The sequence below is a fragment of the Somniosus microcephalus genome, chromosome 7 (assembly GCF_052327205.1).
Source record: "Somniosus microcephalus isolate GS21.2 chromosome 7, FLI_Smic_1.0, whole genome shotgun sequence".
In the NCBI taxonomy this organism is placed as follows: Eukaryota; Metazoa; Chordata; class Chondrichthyes; order Squaliformes; family Somniosidae; genus Somniosus; species Somniosus microcephalus.
In genome coordinates, this window is record NC_140993.1 from 172,809,291 (window position 1) to 172,826,122 (window position 16,832).

The 16,832-nt window shown below is 45.0% G+C and overlaps 1 protein-coding gene across 1 annotated transcript in view; it reads right to left on the reverse strand.

The window, feature by feature from the left end:
• Positions 1 to 430: 430 nt before the first annotated feature.
• LOC147115009 (adenosine deaminase-like) overlaps positions 431 to 16,832 on the reverse strand; it is a 197,843-nt gene continuing 181,441 nt past the window's right edge. The window contains exon 11 of the mRNA XM_085993209.1: positions 431 to 3,038. Coding sequence (XP_085849335.1) covers positions 2,931 to 3,038 — 108 coding nt within the window. The 3' untranslated portion in view covers positions 431 to 2,930. The remainder of the gene's footprint in view (positions 3,039 to 16,832) is intronic.

The window sequence follows — 16,832 nt, forward strand, 5'->3', positions numbered from 1 at the left end:
ACCTGGTTTCCGCCAGGTGGAGGGAATTAAAATCGGGGCCAATTGTTTATTGACACTTTCACACTACACTTCACCATCGTTTACTCAATTTTTTGTTAACATTAGAATATTGGTTCCTAAAGTACTTTAAGTAGTCACAAAATGACACTCATTTAAATAGGGCCATGCAACTCCATAAATTATGATTTTAATTTCATGAGTGAGACTGACTGTACATTGCACTTGTCACATAAAATGTAATCATCCTATTTTTAACCTCAGGAAGCTATAGCAAAACACCAAGCGTTATGAGGCATCAATTGTGGAAATATTTCTACAATTGCCAGACTATACAAATGTGACAAATTGAGCTAATCGATGTTTAACAATAAAACGTTTTTCAAATTCTAACGATTGAGTTTAATAATGAATTGGACTACAGACTTCCAAGTTTAATCATTTTCATTAAACTTTAATGAACCAGTTTCCATTGATAGCTTAGATCAGTACAATTTTAAGACATTGTCTAAAACATTATTCAGTCTTTCAAAATGTTTTACATCATTTTGTTGAAGCAATTAATTAATAGGGATATGCATATTAACCAAAAATACATCATATAGCTAGCCTGCTTTTACAAATATAACACTAGACTTCCAGTGTCATGTTCTAGACAATGTTGCTTGACAATGCGAGCTCCAATCCCGTTGCCAATTCTTGCCTAATGCACCTCCATGAGGCAAAAACCCCATAATAATCACAGAGACTCAGCCTTTCCCAAAGAATACCATCTATGAAAACAGTGAGAAACCCCAACTCATACCCGCCATTATCAGACCATTGTAGAAGCCCAGCAGAACACCAACCCAAAAAACCCTCAGGACAATCATGTCCAAACCAAGGAAGAGAAAAATCAAAGTCCAGATAGTGAATAACAATTAATTTACAAACTCTAATCACAGACACTCAACAGCTCACACTGACTTCTCAACAATGCTCAAAAATAGTATCTCAGTGGGGCGGGGTGGGGGGAGGGGAGGGAGGTAGAAGTTCTCATCCTCCCCCCACTCAGCTTTTCTGGGCAACAATCCAGAAGCCCACAGAGAGCATGAAAGGTTTCACAGACCATGCTGGTCATAGACTTTGCATGCTGAGCTTACCCATGAAAGAGAAAATCCCTCCTGCAACAGCAAACAATGCTTCCTCCCATTGTGGCAGAGCACTGCTCTCCCCAAAACAAACATGTAGATGGAACATCTGAGGGACTTGTCCCAGGCACAAGAAGTGATATATGCATTCCTCCTGGAACTCAGGAAGTACCAGTTTGGGACTCACTCCTGGGAGCCCACGCAACGCGTGCTCCCCCAACACAGACTCATTCCATCCCTCATGTGGAACCATAGACTAGCAATCCCTGCAGAAGTGCTCCACAAAGGACAAGGCCCATCATCAAACCTACAAGGCCCTTGATGCCCATTAACGCAAGCAAACCTCATGGAGGGTCATTAAATTGTCATGGCCGCCCACATCCCCTCCCCCCACCCCAACCATAGCACATATTTTTGTTTTTAAAATAGTGATAGCTGTTTAAATGCAATTAAATTTGATACTTTTTCTTGGTACAGGAAACTCTCGATTTACCGGCACCTAAATAACCAGAAATCTCTGTTAACCGGCAAAATTCAGGAGTAGGTTCAGGTAAGTTTTAATTCATATTAGTGGCCGGGTTCCTGCTAAGCAACAGGGATGCTTCGATCTTGTGGTTGGGTTCCTGCACCTGTTGCTAAGCAACAGGGATGCTTGGATCTTGTGGCCGGTTCCTGCACCTGTTGCTAAGCAACAGGGACGTTTGGATCTTGTGGCCGGAGTTCCTGCACCTGTTGCTAAGCAACAGGGAAGCCTGGATTTGTTGCTGTGTACGGAGCTCTCGTACCTTTTACTATACCTCTCTGTAATCCGGACTTTTTGATAAACCAGCACCACGCCGGTCCCGTTGGTGCCGGATAAAAAAGAGTTTCCTGTATTAATATGCTTCAATAACATATCCATGAAAACTGTACAGGCTGTAGCTTATATAAAAATAATTAGCTCCAAATATCAATTTGGCTTCCTTAATCTACATGAAAGTTGTTCTGATTTCAAGAGAATCTAGGCCTTATAGTAGCTGACCAGTCCTTTTCAGCAGGGCTGAAATTATAATTATAAAATAAAAACTGGTCTTCTCTCTTAAAACTTTTTGAAGTGTCCTCTACATACTTAAAAGGACCACTTTAATTTGGGAGGATGTATACCGAATTTATATACTTAAATCATTAGAAATAGTCAGATACAAATTCTTCAGAAAGTGTAAAGGTAAATCCGCCCCCTCAATACTTTTTTGGGATTATAAAATGTGGCCATTTTCCATTGTGATAGGAGTCAATTACAAAGGCAGCGCTTGAACCGTATCAAGCTGTTGTTCGCACCTCGCGATTACCTGTCATTAAGTCCTAACCCCCCGTGGCCTCTTGAACTTCTGCCACTGCTGTGAGCACTTCATTCCGGCTTGCTGAGCTTGACACATTCCGGCTCGGTTTTAAACTTTGGAAAGAGTTCACAGAGGCCAATTTTTTGTTCTCAATGGAAAAAATTGGGGTTAAGTAAGATCCAACTTAAAAATAATAAAGAATTGAGGTGGCACATTCCAGCTGATGGTTCCAGGGCTTTAATCGCAACTAAACTGACAGATTCATCAGTTGTCAGTGCAGGCTTCTGAATCACCCTCTGTAGGTTTTATCATTTATTTATCATCATTTGTTACACCGACCAGCGCGTATAGCGAGCAAATGGCAGTCGCACGAATGTGCCCACTATAAGCAATGGGGACTGTATTGAAGAGCAAAAACACACCTTGTTTGAAGCTGATAACTACTTGTTGCTGGTTAACATGGAGCATTATCTTTAATAAACTTTTAAATGTTGCCAGCTTTTTGTTCCATTCCATATGCCTGATACAGCTGATTCAGGAGTTCTTCTTTTTCCTCTGAACAGAGGAAACTAGAGTGAGCTGCATTAAGATTCTGCAAAACAAAAATACTGTGTAAACTTTCTTGAACCTGGATGATGGCATTTTATTATAAAATTATTTTCTAGTCAGTCTTTCTTTATGAAATTCTAAAATATATTCCATCTAAGTTCCAAAAGCTGTTGTACACGTTTCTTCCTCTCTAAATTTAAGAAGTCACACACCAGGTTATAGTCCAACAGTTTTATTTGAAATCACAAGCTTTCGGAGCGCTGCTCCTTCATCAGGTGAAGTGGAGAGATGCATAAAGACACAGCTTATATAGTCAGAGAATAATGCCAGATGATTACAGGTAATCTTTCTAACTGCCATTTATCACACCTCGGCAGAGAGATAATCACAGCAATCAAAGGTGTCAGTCAGGAAAACATTACATCAAAGAACAATGAGGTGGGGTCACAAGGGGTCAAATGTTACAGATGCTGGGGTTTGTATGAAAAACAAAAAACAGGCAAAAAAACATTAAAACATTTTTTTTTTGCTGGAGAACAGCGACCACGACACCACACAACCCTGCCACGGCAACCTCTGCAAGACATGCCAGATCATCAACACAGATACCATCATCACACGTGAGGACACCACCCACTAGGTACACGGTACATACTCATGTGACTTGGTCAACGTTGTCTACCTCGTACATTGCAGGAAAGGATGCCCCGGAGCATGGTACATCGGCGAGACCATGCAGACACTGCGACAACGGATGAACGGACACCGCGCAACAATCGCCAGGCAGGAGTGTTCCCTCCCAGTCGGGGAACACTTCAGCAGTCAAGGACATTCAGCCTCCGATCTTCGGGTAAGCATTCTCCAAGGCGGCCTTCGAGACACACGACAACGCAAAATCATAGAGCAGAAACTGATAGCCAAGTTCCGCACTCATGAGGACGGCCTCAACCGGGATCTTGGGTTCATGTCACGCTACATGTAACCCCACCTGATGTAGAGTCATCCAGACTCGAGTCGTCGTTGGCTTGTTCTCTCTACACAGATGCGGCCGCACCTGCTGTGATTTCCAGCAAAAAAAAATGTTTTTTTGTCTGTTTTTTGTTTTTCATACAGACCCCAGCATCTGCAACATTTGACCCCTTGTGACCCCACCTCATTGTTCTTTGATGTAATGTTTTCCTGACTGACCTGTTTGGACACCATTCACACCTTTGATTGCTGTGATTATCTCTCTGCCGAGGTGTGATAAATGGCAGTTAGAAAGATTACCTGTAATCATCTGGCATTATTCTCTGACTATATAAGCTGTGTCTTTATGCATCTCTCCACTTCACCTGATGAAGGAGCAGCGCTCCGAAAGCTTGTGATTTCAAAAAAACTGTTGGACTATAACCTGGTGTTGTGTGACTTCTTACATTTGTCCACCCCAGTCCAACACCGTCCCCACGCCACCTCTCTAAATTGTCCTTGTATCAAAATAAAGCCTCATTGCACAGTCACTTTAACTTATTCTTACCAGGGCCTCAAGGCTATGGAACTCAATGGGCCAGAATTTGCTGGAGCGTTCCCCGTTTGTTACATTGTTTTCCCCACCCTTCAGCTCAAAAAATCTTTGCGCTGCAAATTGTTGGAAGTGCAAGCTGATAATAGGACATCTGGGACTTTGGTGAACAACAGGACTAACAGTCTAGATCCTTAACCAATAAGATTTTTAAGGATAGAGAAAAAAAGAGGAATAATATAAAAGGAAATAGGGTGAATTAGAGTCAAATTAGATACAGAAAGAGAAATAATGAGAGGGAAAGAAAGACAGGATGAAGAGAGAGAAAAAAGACAGAAAAGTCAGAATTAAAAAAAAAAATTAAATTTTAAAACTCGAGGAACAATTTACTACCTTCCATAATGAGACTGCACAGTTTCAATTGGTCCCTTTCTGAGCCAGAGAAGTTGAGTGGCATTTCAGGAACATAAATTCCATCATTAAATAGGCACTGACGCTGTTAAGTGTTAGCCCTAATTTTCCGCGGTTGAGTTTAATGGGCAATTAATGTGCAAATGCCGCAATTTCATGAAAGTCACGGGGAGATTGAGGGCGAGCTGCCGTTTTGTGAGGCTAACGGCGGAGCGGTGCAAATCATCTAGCAACTTGTGGGGACTTGTAATTCATGGGGTATCTCTTCTTCCCCACAAGTTGCTGGACGATTTACACATTTATAACACAAAGTGCCATTAAACACGCCATTAATTTGGCAGCAAAATCTGGGCCATTGTATTACATAAGATCATAAGAAATAGGATCAGGAGTAGGCCTTAAAGCCTGCTCCTCCATTCAATAAGATCATGACTGATCTTCAACCTCAACTTCACTTTCCCGCCCGATCCTCATATCGATTGATTCCCTTAGAGTCCAAAAATCTATTGATCTCAGCCTTGAATATACTCAACGACTGAGTATCCACAGGTCTTTGGGGTAGAGAATTTCAGAGATTCACAGCTCTGTGAGTGAAGAAATTCCTCCTCATCTCAGTCCTAAATGGCCGACCCCTTATCCTGAGACTATGCCCCCTAGTTCTAGACACTCCAACCAGGGGAAACAACCTCTCAGCTTCTACCCTGTCAATCCCGCTCAGAATCTTATATGTTTCAATGAGATCACCTCTCATTCTTCTAAACTCCAGAGGGTACAGGCCTAATCAAGACTCAATCTCTCCTCATAGGCCAACCTTCTCATCCCAGGAATCAATCTAGTGAACCCCTCTAAGACAAGTCCTTAGGTACGGAGACCAAAACTGTGCACAGTACTCCAGGTGTGGTCTCACCAAGGCCCTGTACAATTGTAGCAAGACTTCCTTACTCTTGTACTCCAACCCCCTTGCAATAAAAGCCAACATATTATTTGCCTTCCTAATTGCTTGCTGTACCTGCATGTTAATGGCCTAGAAATTCGGGTCGGGGGCTTCCCGCGGGTGCAAGCTCCTGACCTGCACTTACCTACCGCGCCGGCCGTTGAGCTGTGAGCCCCCGTGGAATTGCGATCCTGGGCCTCCTCCAACTGCCGGCGCGCAGTGCTTGCGTATCCCAGGGGCGCAGTTAGTTCGATGCGTCCCCTGGGATCACGTGGGCCATGGCGAGCCAATGGTAGCAGGGAATGCTTCATTGACGGGAAGAGCTGTCAAACCTATAAATACTACAAGCCCCAAAACATCACTAAATCTCCAAATAATTTTTTTTTAATCACATTTTTAAAATAAACTAAACTATTTTAAACAATAATTTAAATTTTTGAAAAAAATAATTTTATTTTCTAACGGGGCTAAAAATAAACTTATCTTTCTTTAAAGTATTTAAAAATAATAAACCTGTGGAAAAAATGTTTTAATTTTAATTAATTCACCACTTACCTTGTAAAAAGCAGGCCTTGCGACTGCCTTTTACATGTCTAACTCCTAGAGACTTACCTTCCCGGGAAAACCTGCAAAAAAAATGTAAGATCGATGCGCACGCGCTGCCTCTCCTGCGCACGCGTTCGACTTCTGAACCCCTTCTTTCAGGGGAACGGAAGTGCTGGTTTCCCGCGCATGCGCAGTGCATGCAGGAACCCGGCACTTCCATTGGGCTTATGGGTGAGTACCCCGTGCATACTCACCTGTGGAGACCTGAATTTCTGAGCCATTAACATTCTGTGTTTAGTGTACAAAGACACCCAAATCCCTCTGACCACCAACATTTTATAGTTTCTCAACATTTGCAGAATATTCTGTTTTTCCATTCTTCCAACCAAAGTGAATAACCTCACATTATACTCCATCTGCCAACATCATGCCCACTCAATTAACCTGTCTATATCCTTTTGCAGACTATTTGGGGTGAATTTTAACACAAAAAACCATGTGGATTGGGGTCTGGTGGGAGGTTAAAGAGTTAACAAAACTAAGCCCGACCACAACCCGCTTCCAACTCGCCCACATCCGGTTTTAATGGAGGAGGGACAGGGGTTGGGCAGCCAACCCGCTTCCAGGAGCCGGGTCGCCCATTTAAATATTATAATAGCTTTACACTTACCTGCTGGATGCAACATCCTTGACTCACCCATCCACTGAGATCAGGCACAGCCCAACCAATGTTCCCTGTAATTTTTTGGGGGCCATGCGGCCCCTTTAACAGGCTGCACAGCCCATTCAAAATTCTGTGCATGCATCATTTTTTCAATTTAAAAGCCGGCTCACTGGCTGCGCGGGACCCCTGGAGCATTGCATGGCCGTGTGGCCACGCAACTTAAAGGGAACATTTCCCCCAGCTCCTCTAATCTCCCCCTACCTCCTCCCCCCCACCCCGAGGCCTCCGACCTCCCACCCCGAGGCCTCTGACCTCCCCCTGACCTCCCCCCCACCCCCCGACCTACCAACTCCACCCCCACCCCACCTGGAGGTTTCCGACCTCCCACCGCGAGGTCTCCGATCTCCCCGACCTTCACCCCACCGAGGCCTCTGACCTCTCCCCACCCGAGGCCTCCGATCTGTGCTCACGAGGCCTCCGACCTCCCCCCCCCCCACCCCGAGACCTCCAATCTCTACCAATGTTGCCTTCACTCTCCCCCCGACCTCTCTCCTCCAGCCTGCGATCGCCTTCCCGGCCTTCTGACCTCCGTCCTCCAGCACCCGATCGCCTTCCAGGCCTCCCCCCCGCTGGCTGCGGGTGGGAAACAGAGCTTTGAAATGTTTATCAGGCCCTGCTTTCCCGTTCGACTTCCACCCCTCCAACCCTACCCCCTGCTTCCAGATTAAAATTCTGACCTTTGTGTCCTCACAGCTTATTTTCCCACCTAGCCTTGCATCATCAGCAAACTTGGATATATTACACTCGGTCCCTTCATCCAAGTCGTTAATATAGATTGTAAATAGCTGAGGCCCAAGCACTGATCCTTGCGGCACCCTACTAGTAACAGCCTGGCAACCTGTTTATTCCTACTCTCTGTTTTCTGTCCTTTAACCAATCCTCAATCCATGCGAGTATATTACCCCCAACCCGTGAGCCCTTATCTTGTGCAACAACCTTTTGTTTATTGTTAGATTTGATATTGTCAAAGCCAAGACCAAAAATAATAATGAGGCTGCACAGAGATTTGGAAAAGCAGATTTTAAAGCTTAAAAAGAATCATAGGCAATATTAATTGGAAACCATACACAAAAATAGATCTATGGAAGAAAAATAGAATGTATTTAAGCCTATTACACAGGATGAGGACAGAACGTATATTCCATTTTAAAAATCAAAGCACGGTATAGATCACACAGATTTAATAAGGAGGTTAAAAGGAACATTAAAAAAAACTTTTAAAAGACTAGCAAAGTTAAAGGAAGTGTTACAATCACTGTAGGAGTTCCTCAGGGCAGTGTCCTAGGCCCAATCATTTTTAACTGCTTCATCAATGACCTTCCCTCCATCATAAGGTCAGAAGTGGGGATGTTCGCTGATGATTGCACTGTGTTCAGTTCCATTCGTAACTCCTCAGATAATGAAGCAGTCCATGCCCGCATGCAGCAAGACCTGGACAACATTCAGGCTTGCCTGATAAGTGGTAAGTAACATTCATGTCACAAAAGTGCCAGGCAATGACTATCTCCAACAAGAGTCTAAACACCTCCCATTGACATTCAACGGCATTATCATCGCCGAATCCCCCATAATCAATATCCTGGGGTGACCATTGACCAGAAACTTAACTGGACCAGCCACATAAATACTGTGGCTACAAGAGCAGGTTAGAGGCTGGGTATTCTGTGATGAGTATCTCACCCCCTGACTTCCCAAAGCCTTTCCACCATCTACAAGACACAAGTCAGGAGTGTGACGGAATACTCTCCACTTGCCTGAATGAGTGCAGCTCCAACCACCAAGAAGAAGCTCGACACCACCCAGGACAAAGCAGCCCGTTTGATTGGCACCCCATCCACCACCTTAAACATTCATTCCCTCCACCACCGGCGCACCATGGCTGCAGTGTGTACCATCTACAAGATGCACTGCAGCAACGCGCCAAGGCTTCTTCGGCAGCACCTCCCAAACCCGCAACCTCTACCACCTAGAAGGACAAGGGCAGCAGACGCATGGGAACACCACCTGCAAGTTCCCCTCCAATTCACACACCATCCTGTCTTGGAAGTATATCGCCGTTCCTTCAGTGTCGCTGGGCCAAAATCCTGGAACTCCCTACCTAACAGCACTGTGGGAGTACCTTCACTACGCGGACTGCAGCGGTTCAAGAAGGCGGCTCACCACCACCTTCTCAATGGCAATTCAAGATGGGCAATAAATGCTGGCCTTGCCAGCGATGCCCACATCCCATGAATGAATAAAAAAAAGTGAGAAGTAGGGAGACAAATCGCAGAGAGCAGCAAAAGGGATTCAGAAATGTTTTACAACTATATTAATCAGGCAGGTCCATATAAATGATAAAATGGATAAAACTATATAATTCACCCAGCATGCTCCTTGGAGATTAACCTCTCTGACCCCTCTCATCCCTCTTACCTTTTCCACTGCACCCTCTAATCCTACAAGTGGATTAAAAAAAAATCACCATTCTTCTCCACATTGCTACCTTGAGAATATTTGTTCCCTTGCAAATTCATGGCCTCATTATGAATGAATCCATTGTCATCCTGACACTGACAGAAACTTGGCTTACAGGAAGCAACTCCGTCCCCCTCACTAAAGCTTCCTCACCTGGCTACAGATTTCATCTCTTGCTCCAGCCAAACTGCTGCAGTGGTGTTGTGGCTCTTATCATCAAATCCCACCTTGGTCTCTCCCCCTACTTCAGTGTCACCTTTTTCTTTGAGTACCTCAACCTCTCCCATCCTCTCACTTAAATTATTTGTGGTGCATGGTCCTCCAAAGCTGCACACTAGCTTCCTCACCGAGATCTCCTCATTAACCCTCTACACCAAGCAACTTCTCAATGTCAGTGATTACAAACTACACCCAAGCTCCCCCAGCCCTCTCACATCTAACTTCTCTGCCTTACTACCTTTACTTAATCTCACCCTTCACATAAACTGTAGTGTATGTAACCTGTACTACCTTAAGAGGATACCTTAAGGTGAAGGACTACTTTTAACAGCTCCTGTACATTGTAGTACCGGTAGTGACCACACCGGTATATAAACTCTGTGGAGTAATATGTATCTCAGTTCCCGCTCTGACCCTCAATCACTAAAGACCTGTTTAGTTACTCTCTGTTGTCTGTGTCGTGTTATTCATAATAACTGCACTTGTAAACACAGACTCAACAGTGGCGACGAGTCTGATCGAACCTAGCAGCAGTTTTGCATCACCTCCCCCAGTACTGAATCTGGGGTACTTTGGAAGGAGGCTGCGTCCTGGAACACGGGCGCCGACCAAGGGCATCTACCCTCAGCATCCTGCAGAGCGGTGCATCGCAAGGGAGGCCATCGAGAACCGGGCTTGGTTTCCTGGCCACGAAGTCCAGCATAAGGGCTGGCTACAGGTAGTGCGCAACCCTTCTAAGGCAGTGGCGGGTAAGCCCGATCGAGCGGCGCGGGGGAAGACGGCCGAGCTTGTTGGAGGGAGAAGGGGAGGAATGCATAGAGAGCGGAGAACAAGACCGCAGCCGGTGTCAGGGGCTGGACTGCAATCACGGGGCAGAGACGCGCAGCAGCCAGAAAGGTGCTCCATTGCCACGAGGACCGCAGAAAGCGGCGTGGCAACAACAACAACAACAACAGCAGCTCAAGGAAGCGCACATACAGGGAAAAACAAGTGCAGGAAGGACCGCTGTGAGGTGTGGGCAGCAGCAGCGCGGGAAAAGACGCCATCTTGAGTCAGCGGAGACGAAGACGAGCGCGGGAGCCGCCATCGTAAATAAAAAAATTAAAAATAATATCCGAAGGGAAAGAAGGAACTCAGCTAGGATGCCGAAAACAGGCAACATTACTGCATTCGACAACGATGTGGAAGATTGGTCCACTTATGTGGAACGCATTGAAGTTTATTGTAGAGCGAATGAAGTGCCGGATGATAAGAAAGCACTAACCCTATTAAACTTGATGGGTGCGAAGACGTACGGGTTATTGAGGAACCTGATAACCCCAGATAAACCGGTAGAAAAAAGTTTCACGGATATTGTTGCTATCCTGCAGGAGCACCTAAACCCTACACCACTGCTGATAGCAGAACGATTTAAATTCTACAAGAGGAATCAGCATAAAGATGAGAGTAACGCTGATTACCTTACGGAATTACGCAAGCTATCAAAGCACTGTCAGTTCGGAGCAGGACTGGCAGATTCCCTACAGGACAAATTCGTCTGCGGTCTCCTGAGCGAAGGAACCCAGAAAAGGCTACTCTCAGAGAAAGAGTTGACACTGGACAAGGCTTTCAGCATGGCCATATCGTACGAAGCAGCAGCACAGGGAGCTCCGGAAATACAGCAAAAGCCACCTGAATTCAGCACCAATGAAATGGCATTGGGTGCAGTAAAGTGCTATCGTTGCGGTAGGACAACGCATGACCAGAACCAGTGCTGGTTCAAAGACAAAGAATGCAGGCAATGTGGCAAACTTGGTCACATAGCGAGAGTCTGCCGGTCAGGAAAGAAGACCAACAGCAAAAAGTCACCGCAGGCGAAGTACAAAAAAGTACATAAAGTGACAGAGAACAGTTCGGATGAACAGAAGACTGATTCAAACTCCAGCAGCAAGGAACTGGGTTGTCTGAAGATACATAATGTGGGCAACACAGCAGACCACCAAACTATCTGGGTCATGCTCAAGATAGCAGGAGTCCAAGTGAAGATGGAATTGGACACAGGATCGGCCTTAACGGTCATAAATAAGCGAGACTACAAAAGGTTATTCTCGCACATTCCCCTGAGGGATACGAAGATTGTATTGAAAACATACACGGGGCAAAAAGTATATCCCAAAGGAAAAATAAAAGTAAACGTGGTCTACAATGGTAAAGAAAGTCAGAAAATTGACTTATATGTGTTACCTGATGGAGGTCCGCCACTACTAGGACGTGAATGGATCCGGAAAATACAACTGGATTGGCATTCCATACGAGCATTGACTGTGGATGCCAGTAAGGAGGACGACGTCAAACCTAAACGACTGTCGAAAATCTTAGACGATGCTAAGGAGGTGTTACAACAGGGACTTGGGACACTGAAAGGAATTACTGCAACCATCAAGGTTGAAGAAAATGCAAGCCCAAAAATGTTTCAAAGCCAGACCGGTGCCTTATGTGATACGACCTGCTGTGGAAGCAGAGCTGGAAGGGTTAGAACGTTCAGGAGTACTGTCCAAAGTGGACTGGAGCGAGTGGGCTACACCCATTGTTCCTGTCATGAAGCGATCGTTGAGCAACACGCCTGGTGAACCCAGGAAGGTTCGCATCTGTGGTGATTTCAAAGTCACTGTTAATCCAGTTCTTCACACAGTGCAATATCCGCTTCCGCGGATTGAAGATATCTTCGCTTCGCTATCTGGCGGCAAGCACTTCACCAAGATAGGCCTGGCGCAGGCGTACCTGCAGATGGAAGTTGATGAAGTGTCGAGACAGTATCTCACGATCAACACGCATAAGGGCTTATATCAGTATAATAGGCTGGTTTTTGGAGTGGCATCGGCTCCGGCTATTTGGCAACGGGCCATGGAACAGGTCTTGCAGGGAATTCCAGGGACACAGTGTTACTTGGATGACATCCTGGTTACAGGAGATAACGATAGTGATAACCTCGCGAATTTGGAACAGGTGCTCATCAGATTGAAAGAATATGGGCTAAGAGCTAATCGCCAGAAATGCGAGTTTTTTCAGAAGCAAATTTCGTACTGCGGCCACGTTATTGACAAGGAGGGGTTACATAAGTCCCCTGACAAGATTGAGGCAGTAGTCAAGGCTCCAGCACCGGAAAATGTGTCACAGTTGAGGTCGTTCCTCGGGCTGGTTAACTACTACCACAAGTTTTTACCAAATTTATCTACGGTGTTACACCCACTAAACACCCTCTTGCAAACGGGAATACCATGGAAGTGGAGCGATGACTGTAAGCAGGCTTTTCAGAAGAGCAAGGCGTTGATCACGTCTAAGGAAGTGTTGGCTCACTTTAACCTAACGCTACCTATTCGGTTGGCTTGTGATGCATCTCCCTATGGTTACGGGGCGGTGCTCTCACATAGGTTTCCAGATGGCTCGGAAAGGCCAGTCGCTTTTGCATCCAGATCATTGACCTCCGCTGAGCGCAACTATGCTCAGATAAATAGGGAGGCCCTCAGCCTCGTGTGGGGAGTGAAGAAATTTAACCACTACCTGCACGGACAACAGTTTACACTGCTGACAGATCATCAACCATTGGTTTCCATATTCAATCCTAAGAAGGGTGTTCCGGTAATGACGGTGCAGAGGCTTCAGAGATGGTCCCTTTTCCTAGGGGCACATCAATACGATATTGAGTTCAAAGGTACAAAGCAACATGGTAATGCTGATGGGCTGTCGCGCCTGCCACTACCTACAGCGGAAGAGGCACCGGCAGTTGATCCTGTCGAGATATTCCACTCGACCATCATCGAATGCTTGCCAGTCACCAATGTGGGTATTGAGAGAGAGACCCGAAATGACCCGACACTGTCTCGGGTCTACGATTTGACGGTGAAGGGATGGCCAGCACATGGCGAACCACTGTTACCAGCATTCTCAGCCAGACGAGAACAGCTGTCCGTATGTCAAGGAACACTGATGTATGGAACAAGGGTGGTTATTCCTCCTAAATTACGGGAGAGAGTCTTAAAAGAATTGCATGAAGGTCATCTGGGGGGAGTCAAGATGAAAAGCCTTGCTAGGGCTTATGTGTGGTGGCCAGGTATAGACAAACAAATAGAGGACCTGACAAAAAGCTGCTCAGGGTGTCAAAAAGTTCAGAATGCACCTCCAATTGCACTGCTGCATCCGTGGGAATAGCCTTCAGCTCCATGGCAACGCGTGCATATTGACTTTGCAGGTCCATTCATGGATTCCATGTTTTTGATAGCAGTAGACGCACACTCTAAATGGCCAGAAGTGATCAAGATGTCGACCACTACCACTGAGAAGACGATTGCAGTCTTGAGAACTATATTTGCGAGGAATGGATTGCCCGAGCAAATTTGTTCAGACAACGGACCACAGTTCGTGTCAGAAGAATTCCAGAAATTCATGAAAAAGAATGGGGTGAAACACTATACATCTGCCCCATACCATCCGGCTACAAATGGGTTGGCCGAGAGATTTGTACAAACATTCAAAAAGGCAATAAAGGCCATGTGTGAAGATCATATTCCACTACAACACAAGGTGGACAATTTCCTAATGGCATATCGAAACGCCACGCATGCAGTGACAAGTCAAAGCCCTGCCATCATGTTCTATAACAGAAGGTTGCGGTCCCGGTTGGATTTGTTAAAACCCAATGTGAGACGGGAAGTTGAACACAAGCAATTCCAACACATAAATGAAAAGGCCACTCGGAGTTTTGAAATAGGACAACCAGTGTTGGCCAGGGACTATAGAAATGATAAATGGCAACCTGGAACAATTTGTGCACGGCAAGGGACTTTGATGTACACGGTAGACACTGGGGAGAACGTAATACGACGTCATGCTGACCAACTTGTGGGATCAAGAACAAGGGCCAACCCCATGTCTCCGGCAGAGACACCAGTTGAAGAATTTATTGAGCCTGTAGCATCTACCTCGGACTCGGTTGTATTAGATGATGTTGAATCCATAGAAGATCAATTGAATGAGTCACCCCAGCAAAGGGAACAAGAGATCCCTGAAAGGCGTTATCCGGCACGATCTGGAAGCCTCCTCAGAGACTGAACCTTTGAATATTCATTGTGTGTAAATTGTATATATGTATATATTCATGTACTGTATTAATGGGGTGTCCGCTGTTAAGCTAAAAGGGGAGGAATTGTAGTGTATGTAACCTGTACTACCTTAAGAGGATACCTTAAGGTGAAGGACTACTTTTAACAGCTCCTGTACATTGTAGTACCGGTAGTGACCACACCGGTATATAAACCCTGTGGAGTAATATGTATCTCAGTTCCCGCTCTGACCCTCAATCACTAAAGACCTGTTTAGTTACTCTCTGTTGTCTGTGTCGTGTTATTCATAATAACTGCACTTGTAAACACAGACTCAATATAAACTCTCTCAGCCACACCCATGGTCATTCTCTTGACCTCACTATCACTTACAATCTCTCCACTTCCTCATCTTGCTTATCACCTCCATTGCCTTCCCCCAATCCTGGAAAGAACTCTTCCCCAGTTCCCGCAATAATTCACTGTCAAATCCCAACTTCCTGCACCCACCACAACACAACTGTAAAAAAAGTTTAGTCATAGCAAATGGGATTCATTAATGCATGACATATACAGAAGTTAATGAAGAAATTGGAAGGAATAAATATCGACAAGAGTCCTGGGCCAGATGGGATGCATACATGCTAGAATCCTCAAGGAATTAAAGATGGAAATTAGAGATGCTTTGCTTAATGTTTTTTTAGAGTTCCATAAATACGAGATAAGCACTTGAGGATTGATGTGTTGAGGATTGGAGGATACAAATGTAATTCTAATGAGGAGTAAGCTACAAACATAACAATTACAGACCAATTAGCCTAGCACAGAAGGAGAAATGCTTTGAGGCATTCCAAATTATGCCATTAGTGAAGATTTAAAGGATGCAAATATCATAGGAAGCAGCCAGTATGAAGTTAGATGTAATAAGATATGCCTTTAAAACTTACTGGGATTCATTGAGGGGGTAATAAACGATTGGACATGGATGATCCAGTCAATGTACTTTACGAAACAGGAATGAACTTGGCTACGATGCTTCCTATGTTTGAATAGCCAGCTGACATTCACTATTTGCGGAACACCTCCGTTCAGTCCGTAAGGATGACCCCGAGCTTCCGGTCGCCTGTCATTTTAATTCACCGCCCCATTCCCACTCAGACCTCACTGTACTCAGGCTCTTGCATTGTTCCACGGAAGCTCAGCGTAAGCTCAAGGAACAGCACCTCATCTTCCGATTAGGCACTTTACAGCCTTCCGGACTCAATATCGAGTTCAACAATTTCAGATCATAACATCGGCCCCCATTGCATTTTTACTTATTTTTTATCCACACCTTTGTTTTGGCCTTTTCCCCCCACCCCTTTTTTTCTCTCCCACATGGCAGCTGTCTCCCATTCTGCCAGCGCATTTCACACCTAATCGAGAGCCGTCTTTTGTCTCCACTAGTCCTATCACCATCTCGTCTCGTTTTGAATACCTCTTAATGTCTCTTCACTTCTCTTTTGCTCTCTCCCAGCCCAGCCTTTTAATCTATTTCATTTCCTGTGCCTTTCCAGTCTTGACAAAGGGTTTTACCCAAAACGTTGACTCTTTTTTCTCTCCATGGATGTTGCCTGGCCTACTGAGTTTTCCCAGCATTTTCTGTTGTTATTTCGGATTTCCAGCATCTGCAGTATTTTGCTATCGTGCCATGAAGAATGGCCAATTGAGTAAGATAATGGATGACTATTAGCATCAACCAGTTGGAGTCAATACTTCAGATTTCTACAGGAAACACCTGAATTTCGCTCAGTATGAACAATTTTAAGTATGAATGTACTTATTTCTTCTTTTAAACCAAAACATTTTCATGGTTCTTCCATCTGCACACAGAGTGAAAGAACTATTGCTGGGAATTTCCTCAGGGGTTGTACCAATTGTCCATTAAAAATTCAGTGGAAGATCAGCAGAAACCCTGGCTAAACAAC